The sequence below is a fragment of the Sarcophilus harrisii genome, chromosome 5, assembly GCF_902635505.1.
Source record: "Sarcophilus harrisii chromosome 5, mSarHar1.11, whole genome shotgun sequence".
Classification (NCBI taxonomy): Eukaryota; Metazoa; Chordata; class Mammalia; order Dasyuromorphia; family Dasyuridae; genus Sarcophilus; species Sarcophilus harrisii.
In genome coordinates, this window is record NC_045430.1 from 176,716,319 (window position 1) to 176,740,157 (window position 23,839).

Genomic DNA, 23,839 nt, shown 5'->3' on the forward strand with positions numbered 1-23,839 from the left:
CATCTCAGGCTGAATTTGAACTCGGTTCCTCCTAACTATGCAGAGCTCTATCCCCTGTGTCTACCTCGTTTTTTAAAGTATTTTGAAAACAATTCCACAATAATTATTTTCCTTTGTAATTCCACGTATTCTGTGATTTAAATACATGAAGCAGATTTAGAACTAAGATTTTAGAAACACTTATCAAAATAGAAATAGAACATGTTCCATCATGTTGGATTCATTTGGGGTTTTCTTGGCAGAGATACTGGCCCTTCTCCAGCTCATTTTACAGATCCTCATCTGTCATGGGGGTCAATAATGGGGGTTACAGATGAGGAAATGGGGGTCAATAAGTTTACAGATGAGGAAATGGGGGTCAATAAGTTTAACTCGGATTTGTCCAGAGCCAGACTCTGCTGCCGAGGCTGGATTCGAACTTGGGTTTTCTAGACACGGTGCTTAACTGTTTGTGACACAAGTAACATTTATACTCGATTTCCCAAGCGGTGGCTGGCAGGGACCCCGTTCTAAGGTAGAAATGAGACTTAAAGGCACTCTACAACACCCGCATGACCATATTCCACCCGAGAGACTACAGGTGTTCTTGTCCCTATATTGAAAATAAGCTGAGGATCAGAGTGTTTGCCATGCCACAGCCAGTAGAGTTCTGCCCCACCCCAAATCCGACACTTCCCAGTAACTCTGCATAGGGGTGCCCATTCCCACACTGCCCACTTGCATCCCAGAAGGATGGGCAAGCCCAAGGCTTCTAGCCGGTCTCCTTATAATTGAAAGAATGTAAATAAAACATTTGAATGTGAGTATGCTGGTCTTACATGTATTAGCAGTGGAAGAAATTATGTGTAGGGGGGTTAAAGTCCCAATCTGATTTTCCTTCCTTTTAACTGGGTCTTCCCCTTGGCGGTGCCCCCTCTCCTGCCTCTGGAGGACAGCTGCCCACCCAAAAATCATTATGCTTTGTCTGTGGGAGCTGGGCAGCCCAGGCCCGGCAGGGAGTATTCTCCAAGGGAGGGGCACAGCTGGGAGCCAAGCACGCACACTGGCGACCCTGACCCCACCACTTACCAGCCATAGGGGCTTGGGTAACGAGCGGCCCTGGCACAGGCCTCTGTGCCTGCAGGTGTCAGGACAAGGGGCACCCTCCACCTCCACCCCTTTGCGAAGCAGGAAGGCGGCGCGTGGCAGGCCCCAGTGGGACAAAGCAGGAAGACAAACTCCTTGGAGACCCGCTTGCTTTATTCAGCTTATTTAATACACAACAACACAACCGTGGCCCCAAAGTGTGCAAAGTTAAAGCCTTCAGCCGTGACTGGGGACAGAGAGGAGGCTATGGGCTGGAGCAGCAAGAAGTGAGATGGATGGGTTTCTTCCCTCTCTGCAGTCTCTGCTCCCATCGGCGCCGGGGAGGGCAGACTTAAGACAAAGTCCCTGTGGGCAGCTTGAGGGACCAGGGGAAGGGGGCAGAGACCTCCCTCTGGCTGGTGGGGCAAGGGGCGGGGGCATAGGAGGAACGAGGTCTCCCTGCTGGAGACCCCCGACAGCCACAATCTGAGGAAGTGGACTGCAGCCGGACAGGGGGAGAGGCGGGGCCAAGGAGAGCACCATTTGCTGCGGGACCGGGGGTGAGGGGGGGGGGGTGGGGGGGGGGGTGGGGTGGGGGGTGGGAAGCACCCTACTGGGAAGAAGCTGGGAATGCTGGGGTGGGGCCTTCCCCGAAGCCGCCTCCATCCCCGCCTCAGCGCCAGGGCCTCAGAACGGCCCACAGGAGGAAAGGAGCAGGGTGCAGCGAGAGACCTGAGGCGGGCGCCAGCCCTGGGCAACCAGGCTGGGGGGCTCACAGGGGCCTGAGAGAGCTGCTCCTGGGAGAGGACGAGGCCGGGGGCTCTCCAGGCCTCTGGGGAGAGCAGTCCGGGCTCAGGGGGAGGGGAGAGGGGAGACCACAGCCTCCTAAGGGGCCAACTCCGGCTCCCTGCTCCCCTCCCATGAGGGCGAGGATTTGGGAACCCGTAGTGCAAATCCATGGGGGCCACTCAGTTACGGAGGGAGGCGGAGCCCAAGGGGGCCCCCCGGGGGACTCCTCCACCCCCTCCTCGGCCACCAGTGCCGTCCTCAGTACAGCCGCTTCTCGTAACTGTGAGAGAAGGCAGAGAGAAGGCAGTTAGCGCCCGGCCCGTCTCCTTGGCAACCCTGGTCCACTCCTGCCAGCAGCGCCCCCAATGCCGGGATGCAGGGGCTGGGGCAGGACGCCTCAGTGGTTCTAGCCGCTGTGCCCCCCCAAAGCACATGGCGGGGGGTCAGGGGAACTCACCCCACCTGCAAGTGCCTGTGACTGGCACGGGACAATACTGCTCTGGGTTCTAGTCCCCCCACTTGGGGGTTTTCCTCCTGCCCGAATTTGGGGCAAGCCATTTGAATCTCTATGGGACTCAGTTTCCTTATCTGTAAAAGGAGTGGGCTAGACGTTTCCTCCACAAAGATTCCCCCTCCAGGCTGGGCTCCCCAAAGGCAGGCAAGTGCCCACACTGGATTCTTGGCACATGCCCGTGGGGCTGGCCTGGGAGGACCGGACCCTCATTTTACAGAGGGAGAGAGGCCCCAGGCCCTCCCTACCAGCCCCGGAGAACCCTTCACAAGCTGCGTCCCTAGACCTCCCCTTGGGGAGGGAGGGCTATGGGTCCCAGGGCCGCTGGCATCTGGGCAAGCCCCCGGGCAAGGCTGCTTCGTGGCTAAGCCCGGCCGAGGGGCAGCCCCGCTACCCACCTGGCTCTGGTGGTAAGGTAGCCAAGACAGAGGATGGGCTCGTGTGCTGCAGTTGTAGCCCCAGGCCGACCCAGCCCGCTCCCACCACTCCCCCAGCCACCCGGCCCACGCTAATTCCTCTACTCTACTCTACTCTGGGCCCCAGGCTTCGCAGTTACTTACATGGCAGAAAGGTATAGCTACGGGAGGGCAGGGCAGAAAGAGACACAGGTTAGATGCCCGCCTGGTGCCAGGGAAGGCAGGACCCCTTGCTACCCGCAGACTGGCAGGTGCCAGGGCCACGTGCCCATCCCGCTGCCAGCTGGTCTCGTCCCCACTGCGGGCACCACCCTCACCCTTCCCATACCCAAACTACTCTAGTCGCCCTGAGTGAATGCGGTGCCCGACCCGAAGCCCCTCGGCATCTAGGCTCCACCACCAGCCAGAGCCCAGCACCAGCAGCCCACAGCAGCCCCAGCCTCCTGCTGCCAGCCACCAAGCCCCGGGGCGAGCCACCTCTGTGGACAGGTGGGCACAATCGGTGCCCACAGCTACCGCTCCTGTGCCAAAGGGGGCAGGGAAAGGGGGGCAGAAACCTGGCTCGTGGGGAATCCTGCAGGTGGGAGGGAGCTTCCCGGCCGCATGGAGCCAACCTGAGGACTCACCTGGGCCAGGCTCGGGCAAGAAAGGAAAGCAGAGGCCTTGGAACTAAGCAGCCTAACCTTCCACTCAGGGGTCTGCCTGCCTTCCTCCATCTCCTGACCGACCCCGTGCTCGTTAGGCTGGGAGAAAGAACCCCCCACTTACGAATGGAGACCATGGACGCCGCCTTCGATCTGAGCCGACATCGTCCGCTTCTCAAACTTCAGCTCTCCAGAGTACATCATGGATCTGGGGAAGGAAGGGCAAGGTGGCAGGGTGAGGGGGAAGGCCACCCTTCGCCCACCCTTCGCCCATCCCCCCGCTCCCCAGCAATCAGTACTGACCGCAGGACAGAGAGACTCCGGGCACCGATATCCTGGCAGCCATGCTGGATGCCAGCGATGAGGTAGGGCACAAACTTCTGGATGGAGCCTTTGTCTTGAATGGAGCCTGAGACACCCTGTGCGACCTTCACCTTGTCCCCCTCACTGCAGGGGCAGAGGAGAGCTCAGAAACCCCTCCCGGCCCTCTCCCTCCCAGGGCGGGGGAGGACGGCAAAGACCCCCCGCATCAGAGCCAACCTCCCAGGCAGGGCTGCTGCTGCGCCCCCCGGCTCAGATCCCGGGGGGCCTCCTTCCTCCAGGCCCTGCCGGCCTCATACAGCCTCCTTTTTCTCCAGTTTATCCCTCACTCAGCTTCGGGTACATCCCTATTACAGTGGGCCAGTAAACCTCCCTCAGCTGCTCCCTACGAGCTCAGGATCAAATTCTGGCATTTAAATCACTTCTGCCTCATGCCCGGGGGCAGCTGGGTGGACAAGAGCCAGGGTGAAATCTAGCCACAGACACTAACCGTGTGGCCTGGTATCATTTAGCCCTCCTTTGCCTCAGTTTCCCCATCTGTAAAATGAGCTGGAAGGCAATGGCAACCCATGCCAGTATCTTTGCCAAGAAAATCCCAAATAGGTTGCAAAGAGTCAAAACAATAAAGAACGAGGCCTTCTACTGCTCCCACTGCACTCAGTCCGAGTCAGGCTAGAAGGCCTTGCCCCTCACCCTGACCTCCCAGCTCCCCTGAACCAATTAAAAAATTGTGTTGGGGAGGTAATTGGGGTTAAGTGACCTGCCCAGGATCACACTATTGAGTGTTTAAGACAGGATAGCTAACCACTGTAGGGCCTAGCTGCTGCCCCCAGTCACTTATCTTAAGATATTTGGGTGAAAAGAGTTTCTTCAAAATTTTTATAAATGTAAAAAAGTGCTATTGCTGTCTTCTCAATGAGTGAAATTAAAAGCAGTTTTTAATGGGCGGTTTTGCCTCCCCATCTCCCCAAACCCATCAGGAGATGGTGGTGTTTTATTTAAGATGCTCTGGTCCCTCTCTGGCTGCCCCCTTGCCCACTGTGACTCCAGGCAGGGGAGGCCCCCAGGACCAGGTGTCTGTGTGTGAGAAGGGAGTGGAGATGCTGGGGAGGGGAGCACCCACCTGAAGTATCTCTTCTGGCTGCTACTGCTCTTCTCCATGGCGTCCAGGGAGCCCATGCCACGGTACTTCTTGAGCCGTACCCCGTCGGAGAAGAAGTACTCGCCGGGGGCTTCTGTGGTCGCTGCCAGCAGGGAGCCCATCATCACTGTGAAGTGCAAGGATCAGCCGACCAGCTCCTGGACACTGGCCCCTGCGCCAACCACCCACATCCCCCCATGTCCCAGCCTCCCCTCACCTCCCATTGCCGCTCCCAGGCCTGGCCCCACCCAGCCAGTTACCTGTGGAGGCTCCAAGGGCCAGGGCCTTGACCACGTGCCCCACTGTCTGAATGCCGCCGTCGGCAATGACAGGGACTCCAAAGCGACGGGCATACTCTGCCACCTTGTACACAGCAGTGCCCTGAGGCCGGCCACATGCCATCACTGCGGGAGAGAGAGACCCTGAGAAGTGGCTAGGGGAGGGGGTGGGGGCAGCAGTATCGTACAGATGGGGTCCGAGACCTCCTCCCTCACAGGAGGAACAGAGGAACAGATAAAGACCTCTGCAAAGCCCGCTACAAATGCTATCACCACTAACAAGGCTGCGGGGGGAGGCGAGGGACTGTGCGGGTAAGGAAAGTGGGGCAAGGACCCAGCCACAGCACCTGATGGAAGATACAGGCTCAGCTGCTCAGTGCCGGGTTCTACTAACAAAAACCCTGCTCCCAAGAGCGCCTGTGGCTCTGCGGGCCACAGCACCCACTACAAAGGAGAAACTCGGGGGAGACGGCCATTCTGTTTCCAAGCCAACCACCGCCAGGTGCTTCCTTGGCTTGAGATCTCCTAGGTCTGTATTCTGAGCTCTTGTATTCTGAGCTCTTGCCACACCTAACATCTCCCCGTTTTATAAATGAGGAGTCCGGGCGCCACATAGTGCCTCATTCAAAGGCACAAACCTCCCAAGCATCAGAGCCGAGAGTGGGACAGAGTTCTTCCAACTCCAAACCAGCGCTGCTTTTAAAACTTATCTCTTGTGGCCATCTGCAGGGCCCGTGGTATCCAATGCCGTCAGGGTCCCGAGGGGAGGGGGGCACTCACCTTCCTGGGTGATGCAGATGGAGCCACAGCCCATGCCCACTCGAAGCCCATCCACGCCTGCATCGATCAGGTTCTTGGCCTGGGCCGCCGTCACCACTGTGGGCCAGGGCACAGAAAAATGAGCTGGATGCCCGCCCGGGACCCCCCGACCCACAGCACAGGCTGGGTTAGAGTCTGGGAACCGCCAACTCCCACCCCCACTCCCCAAAGGGGAAGGAAGAGGAAGGAAACCCTGAGGAAAAGGGGGACCCCAGACTCACCATTCCCACCAATTACTTGCAGCTGGGGGTACTTATGCTTAATGTAGTGCACCATGGCAATCTGATACACTGAATTCCCTTGAGACGAGTCCTGGAAGAGGAATAAATGGCATGTCAGGCCCTCTGCAGGGCTCCCTGCCCCCCACGATGTGCCCGGGCCCCCTGTGCCCTCTGCGAGGTGCTCACCAGTACAATGACATCGGCACCCGCCTGGGTCAGCAGGTCCAGGCGGTACTTGTCATCCTCCCGGGTGCCCACGGCGGCCCCACAGAGCAGCTGCTTGTGGGCATCTTTGGAGGCCAGGGGGTAATCCCGGTTCTTCTTCAGGTCGGTCCGGGCAATGATGGCCACCAGTTCGTCACTGTCATTAACAATAGGCAGCTTTCCTGGCATGGAAAGTGGGCAAAGACTGATCAGTCGGGGGGATGGGGGGGCGGGTCACAGGGTTTCCTCTGGCAAAGGTCACCCTGAGGCAGCAGAGCAAGGACCGGAGTCTCTGCCCGTGGGCAGACTTGTTCTGGGGCAAGATCTGAGCAAGGGCCGAGTCCCAGCCCAGTCCTGGGCCCCGCTTTTCCAGGACCCCAGCCCAGTCCCCCTCCCCGAAGGCCCCCAAGCGGTCCGTGGTCAGGCCAGGCCCATGAACATTAACGGATCTTTTACAGAGTGAAGGTTAAACCTAGAGGGGATGGCTAAGCAAGCGGGGCCTGAACACTAACCCAATCAAGAGAAGCATCCAAAGATGGCGGGTTAGAGATAAACCAGGAAAATAACGGATACAGTGATTGCAATGAGTGGAAACACTTGGCCCAGATCTTAGGGAACATTAACATAAACTTCCCCTCTGTTAGCTTTGTGACCCTGAGCTTAGTCCCAATCACTAACAGATCTTTTGTCACCAGGGATGACTTTCTAGAATCAAGAAAAGGATGTGGGGAAAGTGGATGGAGGAAGGAAATGACAAAACTCCACTGAACCGCCCTGCTGGGACGCCCAGAGATACCCCCATCTGCCACAGGGCAGCCTGGCCTGCTGCAGAGAAGGGCAGCCCGGGCAGCGCCACAAGGCCCCGGTACCTTTCTTGCTGCGCTGCAGGATCTCATTGGCCTCTTTCAGCGTCACGCCTGCCGGCGCCACCACCAGATCGTCGCGACTGGTCATCACCTGGGGGGAGGAAGCAGCCAGCGTGAGGAGGGGAACTCTCGCGGGGGCCGGGAGGGCAGAGCTCCCACGGGGGGAAGGGGACAGCGGAGCCCCCACCCCACCCAGCAGGCTTACCGCGCTGAGAGAGGTGGCATGGTCCTTCTCGGCCAGGAAGTCGATGTCGCGGGAAGTGACGATGCCCACCAGCTTGCTGCCCATGGTGCCCGTCTCGGTGATGGGGATGCCCGAGAAGCCGTGCCGCACCTTGGCCTCCAGAACGTCCCCCACTGTGTGGGAGGGGCTCAACACCACAGGATCGGTGATGAAGCCCTGCTCGAATTTCTGAGGACAAAGGCAGAAATGAGGCTGGAAGCCCCTACGGGTGCCCGATTCTGCCCCGCCACCGCCCTTGCTAAGCAGCCTGGTCCCTGTGGGCGTTAGTGAAACCTCCGGGGGACGCGTCCTATCGGCGAGAGTCAATGCAGAGTCCATACTCACCTTGACCTTGCGCACCTCATTGGCCTGGAACTCAGGGGTACAGTTGTGGTGGATGAAACCAATACCGCCCATTAGCTGGAAGGAACCGGAACAGTCAGAATCAACAGGGTGGTGCTCCCCATACCCCTAAGCAACTCATCACCAGTTCTTCCAAACTTCAAACCCACCAGCTCACGCCACTGCCCCCAGTCTCCTCCCCAACTCCCGGCCACCACCTCCTCCCTCCTCCCCACTCACAGCCATTGCAATGGCCATATCGGCCTCAGTTACAGTGTCCATCGGAGAGGAGATCAATGGTGTCTTCAAAGTGATCTTTCGAGTTAGAGCTGAAGTCAAATCCTGGAGGCAGAAAAGGCAGGAATGGAGGGAAGCCGAGGGAGAAGAACAAGAGAGGTGTGGTTTGAAGGTAGAAAAGAAAAGAAAATCACTTGTTAAAGCCCCTCACCTTTCCTTCTCCATAACGCCAAACATGAAAAGCGGTCTGTCTCGGGGACAGGGGGGTGGGATGGAGTGGGGCAGGGCACCCATTAATGACATATCCTGAACCTGTCATGTCTGACTCTGACCCCTTGGGGTTCTCTTGTCAGAGACACTGGAAGTGAAGTCAAATTTGGACTCAGGAAAGCGAGTCTTCCCGACTCCAGGCCTGGCACTCTACCTACTGTGCCACCTAGCTGCCCCAAATGTCCCATCTGTCCCTTAATGCTACTATGTTCAAGAAATGGCCTACAATTCCAATGGTCTTGTGATGAAGAGAGCATCCAAATCCAGAGAGGACTGTGCGTCTGAGTGTGGATGACAACATAGGATTTTTCACTTTTTTTAGTATTTGCTGGTATTTTGTTTTCTCATTTTTTCCTTTTCATCTAATTTTTCCCTGTGCAGTTTGATAGTTGTGGAAATTTGTATAGAACAGTTGTACATGTTTAACATATTGGATTGCTTGCCATCTAGGGAAAGGGTGAGGAAAGAGGGAAAAAAACTGGAACACAAGGCATTACAAAGGTGAATGTTGAAAATTATCTAGGTATGCAGTTCTGATGGACCTGGCCATCCTCAGCAACGAGATCAACCAAATCATTTCCAGTGGAGCAGTAATGAACTGAACCAGCTATGCCCAGAGAAAGAACTCTGGGAGATGACTAAAAACCATTACATTGAATTCCCAATCCCTATATTTATGCCCACCTGCATTTTTGATTTCCTTCACAAGCTAATTGTACAATATTTCAGAGTCTGATTCTTTTTGTACAGCAAAAAACGTTTTGGTCATGTATACTTATTGTGTATCTAACTTATATTTTAATGTATTTAACATCTACTGGTCATCCTGCCATCTAGGGGAAGGGGTGGGGGGGGTAAGAGGTGAAAAATTGGAACAAGAGGTTTGACAATTGTTAATGCTGTAAAGTTACCCATGTATATAACCTGTAAATAAAAGGCTATTAAATAAAAAAAAATATCTAGGTATGTTTGAAAAAACATAAAAGGAATTGCAGGCTTGAAGAGATTTCACTAGTCAGACATCAAAAATCAAGGGCTTAAGTAATAAGTATTCCACCAGCAAAAAATAGGCGCTGCTGATAGGTACTAGAGTAGAGGGAGGGATGAAATTTCTTAACCAAGACTTCCCAATGCTAAGCATCTCACAGATTTGGACCTCCAAAAACAGTTCTATTTCTCCTAAAATTACTTTGGGGTACAGTAGAAAAAAAAAACATTGGCTTTCAAATCAAAGAACCAGGGTTAGAAATGTCTTTTCCTGCTTGCCATCTAGGGGAGGGGGTGGAGGGTGGGAGGGAAAAATCGGACCAGAAGTGAGTGCAAGGGATAATGTTGTAAAAAAAATTGGCATGGATTTTGTCAATAAAAAGTTACTATTAAAAAAAAAATGTCTTTTCAACACTGGGCAATTGGATAATGAGAGGGTGAGACCAGTTGAAGTAAAAGGCCCCTCCACCTCTAATCTTGCTTCTTTCTTGCTCCCAACTAAGACCTAAGCTATGAGCCCAGGATTTGGCAAACAAATTCACCTTCATCCAGTCTTAACATCTTAATGTGATAAGCCTCCCCTCACTCCTAATCTTCCCTCTACTCTGGCAGAACAATTCTTCCACTTTCTTGGTATTTTGGTTTTGTGTGAAGCGCATTTTTTGGGGTCTGGGTTTGTTTTTTGGTCGGAGGAGGCATAGAATTCTCTAAATCATTTCCAAGGAGGTAGAATAGTGGAAAGAGTGCCAGCCTTTGAGGCTTGGCGATTGATTTCAGATTGTCACAGTCAACAGACATTCTATTGTTTATTGTTTCCCAGTGCTGTGTGGAATGCCATGGAAGGGTGGCCAGGGCATGAAAACCATCCCTGCTACCACCTAGAGATGGCACCACCCTTGTTTTTTTCTTCCAGGAAGTCAAGTTCCTGAGTTCAAATCTAGCCTCAGACACTAGCTTTGTATACCTGGGCAAGTCATTTCACCCTGCTGGCTTTAGTTTACTTATCTGAAGAAGGAAATGGCAAAGCATTCCAACTCCCAATGTTATCAGGAAGAATCTGACTAAAACTAATGCTCAACAACAAAAAGGTTCCCAGTTCCAACTCTTGTCTCCTTTTTGAAGGACAAAGACAGAATCTCTGCTTTGGGATAAATTAGATTACATCTCTAACCCAGGAGCTAATTTCCCCTAGATTACATATCGAATATTTATAGACCCAATAGGTGGGATTTGATTGGGTAAACCCAATCTTTTCAGGCTTCTTTATCAGCTCATCAGGCTAATGGAATCACTAAATTCCACAATAAGTATTTACGAAGTATGAGACAATATTAGGTGTGGACTCTGAGTAACTCGGTGAGTGATTATGTGTCTGATAGACTTCTAATTGTGTAGAAGAGAAAGAGAGGAAGGTTACCAGATACCTCAATCAGAATTTCAGAATCAGAATCTCAGAGATAACTCAATCAGAATTTCCTAATCAGCTAAGAACCAATTTGGGCTTGGAAGGGTCAATCAAAGGAAGGTTTAATAAATTTTAATATTTAAAGGAGTCCAAGTAGGACTGATCATCCCAAAATGACTTAGCACGATTCTATCACAGTATTTAAAGAAATCTGGTTTACTACCATCATTCTACAGGAAATTCAGGACAAGAGATTAAATATTCTTCTTATGGTCAATGAACCAAGTTTTGAAGGACGTAAATGACTAAGTTTTTGGATAACAAATCCAGCACTCTTCTCAATGTTGTGGGAAAGAGGTAATTCTTTTGAACAGGAAGGCTGGGGAGCTGCAGGTACTCAAGAAATTTCTTTGAGGAAAGGTAGAATTCCCAATCAATGCATCTAATTAGATGCCCTTTTTTCCCCCACTTTAACCAGACCCATGATTCCATTGGTTTAGGAAGAACCCAATGAAGTAGGACTTCAGGAAGTAGAATCTAATTCTAATCTAATTCTAGTGAATTAGGAGTACCCTGATTCAATCTGACCTCAGAAACTTAGTTTCTGGACAAGTCACTTATTAAGACGCTTATTAAGACAACCCTGGACAAGTCACTTATTCCTGAATGCCTCCAAAAAAACCCTCAGATCTAAAACCACTGAGATGGTTGTTGGGGGCTTCTTACTCCAGGACTAGCTCTCTAGCCTATATATAGCACATTGCTCTTACCTAATTATCTTACCTCAGTATATTATGTCTATATTATCTCTGAATTTGTATATTATCTTTTTTCATTATCTTTTTTCCTTGTAAATAAACTGGGGGGGGGGGGGGGGGGAAGGGGAGAAATGCATTCTTATGCTCTCAAATTCATCAAGGCCAGGGGCAAAAACCCAGATATGATGACAGTGCAGAAGAGGAACAGGTAATTAGGGTTTAAGTAAGTAGATCTCTCTGCATTTAGGGAGCCAAACTGATTCAGGGAGCCAGGAAGGTCCAATAGGCTAAAATGCCAGGAATTAGGGAACATCTGGAAAGCAGGGAAAGATGAAAGCCTTTAAAACTAAAGGCAAAAGCCCCCATGGACAGGCTCTCAGCAGGGTAGATGGTGTCTTAGCAAGATGATGGACTCCTTGGAAGATCTGAGCTTTAGTATAGAAGATGGAGAGCACCCCTTTCCCTTTGTAAAAGAACCAAGTGGGGAAGCTCTACAGTGTCTCCTACTCCCCACTAAAAACAAAACCATAAACCCACAAATAAAGAGGCACTTACCACTTCATCAGCTGTGAAGTCTATGAATCCTGGCAGGATCAGGAAATCACTGTTGAGATATAGATAAGCTATGATTACTAAATAGGGAATAGAGGCAGGAAGAAAAAAAAGTCCTTTCAAATGAAAAGTCATCCTTAATATTAAGAAGGTCAACAAAAATGATGTCCTCTGGACCCCTCTCTCAACATCCCTTATGGCCCATGCCCAGAGAGTGGATGTGAAGAACTACTAAGGTGAGGTGGCATTTGTGGCTGGCAGCAGTTACTCTGTCCCTGTCTCCTAAATTCTATTAGACTGCAGAGAACAGCTAGTGAGGTTCAAAATCATTTCCCTTTTGCCTAATACACATTTTAGGTACTTAACAAATGCTTGGTGATGAATCAAGTCACCAGACTCTCCTGGGTCAATAAAAATCTATTGTTTTGTTTCCCAGTCAATTGAATTTACAAAATTCCTACTACATGCAGGTTTGGAATGCCATGGGGTGGCCAGTACAGGAAAATCATCCCCATGTGGCCACCTATAGGTGGTACCATCCTTGTTTGGTTTTTTTCATACAACCCAGATGGGAAAAAAAGCCCAAAGAACTTAATTGAGAATAACTCTTAATGAATCCTTAGATCTAAATCATTAAATATAATTTTGGGGTCTAAACCTATAATTTCACTTGTGTGGGGAACTCCCTGAGGGGATGAGGGAATCTAAAGCTCCCTATTACCTCAAGAGATAGTAGTATGGGACGGGGTTATAAATGACTTCTAGGTTTAGTCAGTGTCATCCAATCTGGGTCTAAATGGAACATAGAAATGCTTTCAGTTCCAATGAAATGTAGTAATCAGAATAGGATCTAGTCAAGGAGTTATATGTATATTATAGAAAGAACATGAACTAAAAGGAAGACTGGGGAACATTTCAGATGGGACCTTATTGGCTGGAGATAATTCAGGAAACTTGGGGCAGAGAGCAGAGTGCTAAGGCTTAGGGATTGAAGGGAAGGAAGAATTTGCCCCCAAAAGTGTCACTTCTTAAATTAGAAAGAGCATAGCTACCAAGTTTATACTGCCCCAGGACAGTATAAACCTAACAGAATACAAGTCTGCCAGACACACCCAAAAGCAAACCCCCCAGCCACTCCCCACAGTGCTAAGCAAAGTGGCCCAACTAGAGCCACGTAGGAGAGGTGCCACATCAGACTGCAGAAGGGACAGACAGGCACCCTTTCCTGGTCACCTGGCCTACAGCTCTTGCAAATCAGGCTGTTAGGTCCTGAGAAGGAAGCTGGCAAGCTGGAATTTTAGGAACTGGTGGGGTTCCTCCATCTGCCCCTAATCTGCACCCCCCTCTCCCCAACCATTCTCAGCAATGATAGCACCACGCCTCCTGCATTCTTTTTGCAGGATGTCCCCTGGAGTGTCAAGTTTAGCCTTAGTTCTCCTAGTTGTTTTCAATAAAAGCATAGGATAAGCAGGGAGCTAAGGAACAAAGGAGGAGAAACTTCACATTTCTTCAGGATCTTGGAAAAGGAAAAACTCTAAAATATCAAGATTTTCCACTCTATGATCTCTCATTTCAGGTCTATCTCATCCATCCTCACAACACAAAGCCCAGAAGTTAGATTGAGATGGGTGGGACATTTGAGACTAGTCTATCCCTCTTAAGTCCCATAACTATTAAGGGTGTGAACCCAGGCAGTCCTGACCCAAAGCTCAGTACCATACCAGTTGACAAAGGACTTCCAGCGCTTAACATTCCCTACTGGAAGTGATGCAGTTTCTACTGACAGAATCAGAAAGGGACATTAAAAAGCTTAGTCCAATTCCTCCATTGTGTGAATTAAAGCCCATTTCCCCCTAGGGTCAAGAGTGGCAGCGCCAAGAAGATGCCCAGAGCTCAACATTTCCATTGTACCAAAGGAAGGTCCTGCACCATGCTAATGAGCCAAGGTGCCTTGAGCTCATGACCATCCCTCAGGGGTCAACAGGCCGGCTTCCAATCACTTAAATGGGGAGGATTTTTAAAAAACCTGTTGCGAGGGTCACTTAACCCCATCCCCAATTAGGAAAATAAAGTTCTGGTGTTCACCAGGACTACCGGGCAGAAGGGTGAGAGAAGAGGAGACCGCTTGGCTTGTGAGCAACTTCGGCCCCAGGCTCCAATGCTTCTGTCTGGCATGTGCCCGGCCCTGCAGCCAGGATCCAGGGCTAGTGCCAGGCCTGCGGCCAGCCAGGCAGCCGGGATTGGGCCTGGGGAACAAAAAAGAGCCGCAGACCAAGAGAAATCTGCTCCCTTCCCCCACACCCCCAAATCCCGGGCAGGGATGGCCGGGAGAAACTTGGGGACAAAACTGTTCACACCAAAGTGAGCCTCAGTGCCAACCTGTGGGGCTACTGAAACAGCCGTTACAAGTGGAAGAGACAGGAGGAGAGGCGGCTCAAGCCCGGGGACCCTTCCCCTCGGTGGCTGACAAGTAGCGGAGCGCCTCTCGGATGGGCTCCGGGGGCCCTTCCACCGCCAGCAAGCGCTCGGGGCCGGGGGCCTGGATATCCAGGGAGGGAAGACCCCCGGGGGGCAGGGGTCCAAGGGGAGCTCTCAGGAACGACCCTTGTCCCTTCCACTTAAGAAACGCACCAGGAGAGGAAAAGGACGGTATCCCTTGCGGCCCTCCGGGGCAGCTCGGGATGGCCAGCTGCCCTCGGGCCTGCAGACTCGCTGCCACCTGTGTATCCGCACCATATGGAGGACCCACCACCTGGCCGGCACACAGGAGGTGGGCGCATAAACATCTGCTGACCCGGGCGGCCACAAGCAGGGAGGGAGGGTGCCCGGGGAGGGGCGGGGGACCCATGCCCGCTCGCCGCGCCCCTCTCCTCCCCCGTGCCCAAGCCCCCGCGCCGCGGGGCGGCCGGCGGCGCGCGGACCCCCGCACGGGGGAGGGAGCCGCTGGGCTGCAGGGGCAGGGGGGGCGGGGGTCGGCTCTGCGGCGGCGCAGAGGGGAGGTCCGCCGGGGGGGGGGGGGGGGGGGGGGGGGGGGGGGGGGGGGGGGGGGGGGGGGGGGGAACGCGGACACGCCGGCTGAGGCCTCGGCGCGCGCGGACTTACTTGTAGGTGAGGCCGTCGGCGATGGCGAAGAGTTGCTGCGCCGTGAGCCCGTCCTCAGGCACGTAGCCGGTGCCGCCGCTGATCAGGTAGTCCGCCATGCTGCTGGGAGACACGGAGAGCCGGCATCAACGCCCCGAGCGCGCGGCCGTGCTCGGGCCGGGGGTGCGGCGAGGCTGCCTGCGGCAGCGGCCGGGAGAGCTCGGACCGTCGCCCTTCTTCTGGTCTTTCCGGCCGCGCCGCACAAAGAAGCCCCGAGCGGCGGGTCCAAGCTCCGGAGGGCGCGCGCAGTCAGCCCGGGCCCGGGGGCGCAATGAGGCGCTCTGGGGAGGGAAGGGGTATAAAAAGGAGGAGGAGGAGGAGGGGGCGGCGAGGAGGGAAGCGCGGGGGAGGAGGAAGGCTTAGAGGAAGGGGCCGAGCCAGCGCCGGACACGCCCCCTCCTCCGCCCTCCGAGCCCCTGCTGCGTGCGCCCGGCCCGCCCCCTCCTCCGCTCACCGGCCCTCTGCGGGGGGCTGCCGGGCCAACCTGGCCCAGGCCACGCGCGCCCCACCCCCGCCGCGGGCCTCTCCGGCCGGCTCCCATGCAGCCGCAAGACCCAGCCCGCGGAGAACCCCGGGATCCCAGCGGGGCTGGAGAAGGAGCTCGGCTCCCCGATCAGCGGCCCCGCTTCGGATCGGACCCTTCGGGGCCTGGGTGGGGCTGGCGGGGCAGCCGCTCTCAGGCACTGCCCGTAGGGGGCTGCGGAGCTCACACATCGCGCCCCTGAGGCGGCTCCAGCCCCAGGGTAAAATGCAGTGTCACCGGGCCAGGCGGCGGGATGCCGGGAGGCGTGAGAGCTAGGATGAAGGCTTGGGAGTGTGCCCGAAGCCTGGACCTTTTACTAAACCTCTCTGCTTCTGAAGCGGCCTGCCTTCTTATAGCAGAATGCTGGATGCCCAGATCATCAGAGACAGTAAATGGCAAACTCTGCAGCACATCTAGACCCGGAATCAAGACCACCTGAATTCAAGTCTGGCCTCAAGACACTCAAACGCTTTCTGCCTCAGTTTCCAAATGTAAAGTGCGCTAATAATAGCATCTGTCTCCCAAAGTGGTTGTGAGTTATTTCTTTGCAGACCTTAAGTAGCTCCATGATTGCTAACTATTCATAGAGCTCAAAGGGACCTCCAGATTCGACCCCTTTTTGGAAATGAAGCAGTTTGTCCAAGGTCACCCAAGGAGGAAGACTCGGGGGTGGGATTTTAACCTGCCTGGTTCCTTGGGTCCTCCTGCCTGCTGTGGCCCGGTTAACCCATGCTACCCCTTGATTCTCAGGAAAGAGAACAAATCCAAGGTGACTCAGCTCTAATAATTGGCCTGACCTGTGGTTTCCATGTGAGTAGGGAGCTCCTGAAGCTTAGGATCTCCTACTGATGCATTTGGGAACTTTCTCTGTAATTTATATAAATAACTAGTACTAATCAAGAGAGAAATTTTAAGACCAAGAAAACTTAAGCCCAAATTGCAAAGCCGGGCTCATTATCCCTCTCTCATGTGAGGGCTTCTAGCCTTATCATCAACACCTTGGAGATAGAGAATGCCTAAGTCCACATCTTTAGTTTCTTTCTTACACTACCTGGACAGTATCTGAAATTACTTAAATTCTCTGAGTCTCATCTCATTGAAAGATCTCAGGGTTAGCCTAAATATCTACTTCTCAATCTAAGATGTGTTTTGGAAATGGAAGAAATGGCAGAAAAGATCCAGGCCCAGGATTCGGTCATCAGACTGGCCCAGACAGATTCAGAACAGGGCCAGGGAGGCTGTTGGTCTCTTGTGCACCTGCCGAGCCCAGATCTGCCATCCCTGGGAGGGCCTGAGTTTTGTTTACTCTGTGATAGTGTGGTGATAGTAGGATGGCAGAGGGGCCTCTAGGGGAGGGTTGGCCTCCAACCAGGGATTCTCCCTGGGATATCCACTAATGACACCTCCAGGGAACCTGCTGGGAAAACACAGGCTCTTCCTACCATCTGTGCAAGGTCAGAGTGGGTTGGGGGAGGTGATCCTAGATACTGAGGGCTCCCAATGCCTAATTAGATCGAAGATAAATGGAAAGCAAAGCAACTCCCGAAGTTTACAGCAAAGTAAATGCAAGGACTTGTGAGGTTGAGAGTCTCACAGGTTTCATACCACCTTCACCTCAGGCAGAAGACAATATAGGGTTCCTCGAACTTTCAAGCCCATAGATCACACACTCTATGATCATTCGGGTCAAGAAGTTAGCTTCTGGAAGATCTTAGTTCACTAGCACCCTGCTGGTCTATGCTGTTGACCGTCAGGTCAAGGACTAAGACCAGACAGAGAGGCAAAAATACCTAAGCTTGTGCTACTTGGGGAAGGGAGAGAGGATGTCTACTCAGAAGGGTTGGATAGTGGAGGATAATTAGAGGTCTGGTGGGAAAAAATTTGCTGGGCATGGAGTCAAAGGATCTGGGTTCAGATTCCTGTTCAGCCTGAATAATAGCTAACATTTACCTCACTATATGCTGGGAACTATGCTAATCACTTCATTTGATCCACACAACAACCCTGGAAGAGAGTGCCATTTTTCATCATCATCATACTAACATTTATATTATCTTTACTATATATTTTAAGCAAATTACAATTATTATCTCATTTGATCCTCACAACAACCCTGGAAGATAAGTGCTATTATTATCCCCATTTTAGACATAATAATAATAATAATAGCTAACGTTTATATAATGATTACCATATACCAAACACTATGCTAAGCACTTTACAATTATTATCTCATTTGATCTTCACAACTCTGGAAGGTAAGTGCTCATTTTACAGATGAGTAAACTGAGGTCAACAGGGTTAAGTGACTTCCCCCATGTCACAGAACTGGTCATTTTTGGGAAGCTGGATTTGAATTCAATTCTTCCTGACTGTAGGCCTAAGGCCACTAGCTGTGGCTCTAGAGGGGGTGACTCCTAGAAGCCTCCTTTTCCCACCCAGATAACTTTTTGCATCATGAGGCAGGTGGAGCTCTGTGCTCACACCCCACCTCTTCCCATTTTGGTGGCCTGCTGCAGGCTATCCTTTCTCCTAGGGCATGGTGTATCTGAGACAGGTACAGCCAAATTAGGTTTGGGGCTAACGACAACACTTGGATTCTGGTTCTTAGCTGGAATTGAACCACGCAGACATCCTGCCCTCACTATTGCAATATAGGGAATCTTTATCATTCCTGTCGAGGTATTAGAACATTATAGACCTATCTATGGACTTCTCCAGTGTAGTTTCACCGGGCAGAAATCTTCTGGAGGGGAAATTCCCTCTACAAGGCAGATGAAGCCCCAGTTCTTGATAAGGAGTTGTCTGAAGGGGATTTAGAGGTTGTGACACGGCCAAGGTCACGCAGCCAAGGCATGGTCCAGGTCTTCAGATTCAGAAGTCAGGCTAGCTGCCTAGCTTACACATTACATCACAATGCCATAACAGATGGGTTTTTTGAGTCTCATTGAAGTGAACTGCCTCTGACCCAAGATAAAAAGGAAGGCCATTGCCCAATCAGGATATTGGACTCATTAGCGACCCACATATACCTTCCTTCTTTTACTGCCAATGCCAAGGCAGTTAACTGGCAAAGTGATTGTAGTGCCAGTCCTGGAGTCAGGAAGACTCTTCTTCCTGAGTTCAAATACAGCCTCAAGACACTTATTAACTGAATGATCCTTTGCAAGTCACTTTAATTTATTGCCCTCAGTTTACTCATTTGTAAAAATGGGCCAGAGAAGAAAATGACAAACCACATCAGTATCTTTGCCAAGAAGACCCCAAATGGAGTAAAAACGCAACTGAATGGCAACAAAAATCACTTGTGGGAGGCTGCTCATACTATTTTTCTAAGAACCCGGCTAATCTATGATGTTCCCTCCTCCCCCTTCCTGACCTCCAGCTGCTTCCTTGGGAAAGGGAAATCAAGATTTCCCAACCCAGAGCTGTGTGTCCCATGGTTCTCCTGCCAGGGAATAGCTGGTGTAGAACAATGAGAGAGAGAGAGCTTTTCTCCAGCCCTGCTCCCAAGACACATGGGTTTAGGAGCTTAGCTTGGGGCAAAAATATTGTCTAGGGAATACCCTACTCTCTAGGGCACAAAATGCTGGAATGAACCTTAATGATCATTCAGTTCCCTGGACCTGAGTTCAGATCCTATCCCAATCACTTATTACTAGGGGTGTGGCGAAGGACAAATCATCTAACTCATCTCCTGTTCCCGCAGCAGGATAATAATAGCACCTACTTCACAGGGTTATTGTAAGAATCAAATGAGATTATGTAAGTAAAGTGCTTTGTAAACCTTAGAGCCATATATGACCGTTAGCTATTACCTATGATATTATCCAGTGACAGAAATGCTAAGCAACAGAGTGGAAATCCATCTTCGGCTTAAGTGCTTCTCAAAGACAAAGGTTTTCCCCCTTTTCCCAACATGTGTATTGGGCTGGAGCAAGGTAGAAGAGCAGCCTTAGAACTAGTTCAGCAGTTGCTGATGTGAAAGCTAGAGCTATAGAGGTTCTTTACAGAGGAATGAAGCAGTCTTATAGGAAAAATTTCCTCCTTCAGGCAGAGATGGTATCTCTCAGAAAGGCCTTAACCTAGACTCAGAAATGTGAAATATGGAGATTAGTGTTGGCCTTGGAGTCCAAAGATTCTGGTTTAAATCTTGGCTTTGCCCATGTGACCTAGGGAAAAATAAGACTCAGTTTCCTCCTCTGTGGACTGGAAGTAAGATTAAAAGCTGCCTCCTGCTGAGAGGAAGGCATCTGCAAATATGAAGCCACTATAGAATTATGGGATATCACATTAAGTTGTACTAGTAAAAATAATGATCCTTCCTGAGGAACTTACTTTTATCCCAGAGCCAGAAATAGGTACCAAACCTGCCCTCAGTAGAAGCAGCTACGCTTGTGTGTACATAACGCTTCTAGTCACCCTCACCCCAGTAAGGGAGGACCCCATCACCTCACCCAGGACCTTCATTAGCAGGATTTCCTGGGGGAAGATGTCCTGGGTCAGATCCCGGGAGGGGGGAGGGGGAGGGCTGTGTGACAGCCTGAGGCTACTTGTCGAGTTGGGGGAGGGGCGTGCTCTAGAGGTTAAGCTGTTAAAAGTTCTTACATAAGCACCCGGTCCCCGAGCTGGAGCTGCATGGCTAATTCCCCCAGAGTACCCCCTGCCCCCAAATCCAGCTGCCAGGGTCACCTCCCCGAGCTGCTGAGCACCAGCAGATGGAGCCGGCAAAGGAGCCCAAATCCTCTGGACAGGAAGGACTACCAGTAGGGTTTACATTTCAGGCTGCAGATCAAATCCATAGATTAGCTGCTGTCTCCTTTACAGTCCAGCTCCGCCGCGTCCTTTTCTCCCCAGTGACTCCCCCTTTTAGAAGGACCCTGGCTGCTTTCCTCCTCCCATGATCATTAACAGCGGTAAATACTCATAGAGATCCTGCAGAGGCTTGGCTTCCAGCCCCCATCATACCTGTTGATTGGAGGAGGTGCAGGGTGAACAGAGGATAATGCCTATTCATCTGCTAGCCTCCCCGTGTCCCCCCTGCCAAAGTCAAACCCGGTAAACCAGGGTCTCTGCAGCCCTTGAGGCCCTCTTTACTAAGCAGACCCAGTTTTGAGAATGGGTAAAGGAGGAGGGTCGCCAAAGAGCTCTAAAGAAAGTTTCTATGGGGCTGGGCCAGGAGGAGGGGGGCGGGGGGTGTCGCCCCTTCCACATGCCTACAGCCCCCTACCCGCTCTGGACCGGGAAGGAAAAGGAGTTGGAGTGAAATGGCCCACCGCACCTGCCCCAAGCCCTGCGGAATCCTGCACTTGCATTTGCATCCCCATCCAAAGTGTACCGGCGGAGCCGTGCCATTGGAGGAAGCGGGGGATGAAGGTGATGGAGGCAGTATGGGAGGTCGCTTCCAGACCGCCTCCTCCCCCGATGGTGGGTCCCCTCCTGAGCTCTAGGGCCGGGCTCGCGCCCCCCACCCAAGCCCCGCCCCGGGCGTCACCTCTCGGGCTCGTAGCCGGCCTGCAGCAGGCGGGCGCTGTACCGTTGCGCCGCCGTCTCGTGTCCCTGGTGCTGGCCCCGGGCTCCCGGCTCTGGAACGGCCGCCGCGGCTCCCTCTCCCCGCGGCGACCCCGACCCCGACCCCGACCCCGGCCCCGGCCCGGGCCAGTGCCGGGGCGGCGGCGGCTGCAGCAGCGACACCTCCATGCGCCGGCTGCAGCCTCTCCGCCTCCCGTCCCGGGGCTGAGAAAGGAGCCCCCGCCAAATCCCCGGGCCCCGGAAAGGGGCGGGGCCCGACGGGAGGAGCGGAGGCGCAGTGGAGTAGGGCGGGGAGAAGAGGGGGCTCCCCGAGAAGGAATGTGTGCCCGCAGCCCAGCCCAAGGATTCCTTTCCCTGCGTCTCGGAGCACTGGCTTGAAGGAGCGGGGCCCAGGCTCCGAACTGGGAAAGGAGAAGCCGGGCACGCTGGCTCTCTAGCTTCCGCGGCACAGAAAGCGGGGCTCGCTTTCCCTTGGCCGGCCCCATCCTGGGCCTCTTCTGGATCCCTCTATCCCTTCTAGGCTTAGAGCCTCTTACTCCCTCATCCAGGGAAACCCAGATTTCAACGCTTGGCCCATTTCCCCCTTTTCGGTCGTCTTCCAACCGACCCCGGGGACAGCAGAGCTTGTCTATCATTTGGGAGAGGTGGTTGTGTTCTATTTTTAATAAACTTGAATTGTATTTCGTCATTCTTTCAATTTCCTCCTCCACTTTGGGAAAGGGAAAGTTACCTAGGTGACTGCATAGTGATTCTGGGGGCGTGGAGGGAGCGTGTGCACACCCAACCCCATCAATCCGGAGGCTTGATGCTCCGGGATGAGCCAGGCTTCCGAACTGCTGTTGAATCCGACTACCCTAGAAATTAAGAGAATCCTCCCTCCCCCGCGTGGAGACGAAAGACAAACAATTTTATATCAGCGTTCTATTCCTGACTCTTTATCAGAGCCCTTGGGTTAAAATCCTGTCTCTGAAGCTTGCTAGCTTTGTGATCTTGGGCCAGTCACCCAATCTCAGTTTTCTGTTCTGTAAAACGAAGGGTTGGAACTCTAGTTGTTTGTCCTGAGTTCTGGAAGAGGACGTGACATAGGGAGGGGATGCCGTGACGTTCAAGTGAAATGGATGTCCGAAGGGAGGGTTGTGTGAGGTCTCCTGCCTCATTCTCTCCTCCAGAGCCATCGGGGTCCAGTGGCCAGATACAGATCAGGACCGCTGGAGATGGCCTTGGATACTATGGGAGATCTTGATCTTTGTAAGCTAGGGTCTTCCACAAATCTTAGTTTGACTGAGGCCTTGCCCATTCATTCAGTGATTAGGTTAGGAAGCGATTGAGGCAAAGAATCTCCTCTTAAGCCTAGTCTAAAAATAAATCTAAATAAATGAATGAATGAATCTGAGGATAAATAAATAAATGAATGAATGAATGAATCTGGGAGGGAGAAGACCCTCAGGGTTTCTGGCCAAAGCAGAAATGATGCTATTCTTGTAATCTGATTCAATCAGGTTTCAGATAATGACCAAATTAGGGCTTGGCCTGGGACCTGTGGCAGTAGAGAAAGTAGAACAATGGTCTACATTCATAAGGACCTTTGCTACAGTCTCACCCTGGAACATTCTTCTGCTATGCCAGCTCCCTGTTTCCATGAAAAAATTCCATGTGTCCACCATTTCTTCCCTATTTCCTGCCCCCTCCCCACCTCCAGCTCCCTTTAGACATAGTATGACTTCTTGGTCTCTTCTCCCAAGTTAACTCTAGGAAAGAAACTCCTCAGGCTTGGAGTATTCAGTAATGTATCCACAGACAATTAACTGGCCACTATATATCAGGCATTAGAAGTGCTAAACTAGCTGTGTGACCCCGGGCAAGTTATTTAGCCCTGTTGGTCTCAGTTTCCACATCTGTAAAATGATTTGGAGAAGAAAATGTCAAAACACTCTAATACTTTTGCCAAGAAAATCCTAAACTGGGTTACTGAAAGTTGACTTCACTGGAAACCACAGTGGAAACCACTGGAAACAATAAAAACCTCTCAGTATTGTGAGAATAAAATGAGCTATTTGCAAAGCTCTTGGAAAACTTTAAAATGTAAAGGCTAGCTATTATTACTGTTCTTAATATAAAAGGTGAGAAGGTCTCTGCCCTCCAGGAGTTTATGTTCTATTGGATTTGGAGGCAGAATATTTAAATCAAAATCCTAAATTTGTTACTTACTAACAGAGCAAACCCAGTTCCCTTCTCTGGGCCTCAGTTTCCCCATCTATGAAATGAGAGGATGGACTTAAATGATTCCATAGGTCCTTTCTATTTGTAATTCATAGGAGATATAGAAGTTAAGAGAAGTAAATACCAGAATTAAAGCTTAAAGCTCACAGTGCAGGTTTAGAAATTAATGAAAGACGAAAGCATTTGAACCCAAGACCAAGATTCAGAAGAGCTCCTCCAACTTTAAGCTAGGTGGGAGGGGGGGATCCACTTGAGGCCTACTGTTAGCCAGGTCTATCCAACTCAAATAGATATGTGCAGTAAACTGTATTTGAGGATCCCTGGATCCGGGTGGAGGGTGGGGTTTGTATATTGACAGAAAACTATTAATGATG

At 51.9% G+C, this 23,839-nt stretch overlaps 1 protein-coding gene across 3 annotated transcripts; it reads right to left on the reverse strand.

Annotated features, from left to right (window-relative positions):
• Positions 1–1,218: 1,218 nt before the first annotated feature.
• Positions 1,219–21,491, reverse strand: IMPDH1 (inosine monophosphate dehydrogenase 1). Of its 3 annotated transcripts, none has more exons than XM_031939017.1 (15): positions 21,208–21,491; positions 15,152–15,250; positions 12,053–12,101; positions 8,081–8,182; positions 7,844–7,918; positions 7,481–7,687; positions 7,279–7,366; positions 6,392–6,591; positions 6,206–6,296; positions 5,946–6,041; positions 5,148–5,291; positions 4,870–5,014; positions 3,729–3,872; positions 3,550–3,633; positions 1,219–2,134 (listed from the first exon to the last, which is right to left on the reverse strand). In XM_031939017.1, exons 1-15 carry the CDS (start codon positions 21,411–21,413, stop codon positions 2,113–2,115), a joined length of 1,752 nt encoding a protein of 583 aa, XP_031794877.1. In that variant the 5' UTR covers positions 21,414–21,491; the 3' UTR covers positions 1,219–2,112. The 3 variants fall into 3 exon arrangements, with proteins under 3 accessions (XP_031794877.1, XP_031794876.1, XP_031794875.1); XM_031939016.1 differs by having other exon boundaries at positions 15,152–15,253; XM_031939015.1 differs by lacking the exon at positions 21,208–21,491 and adding an exon at positions 15,645–16,236.
• Between the last annotated feature and the right edge of the window lie 2,348 nt (positions 21,492–23,839).

Coding starts and splice junctions, on each gene's coding strand:
- IMPDH1 (XM_031939015.1), bottom strand. CDS start 15,904: ATGTGTGAGCTCCGCAGCCCCCTACGGGCAGTGCCTGAGAGCGGCTGC. Junction 7,367..7,480: donor ATGCCACCTCTCTCAGCGCG/GTAAGCCTGCTG, acceptor TCCTCCCCCCAG/GTGATGACCAGTCGCGACGA. Junction 6,592..7,278: donor CCTGCAGCGCAGCAAGAAAG/GTACCGGGGCCT, acceptor TTTCCATGCCAG/GAAAGCTGCCTATTGTTAAT.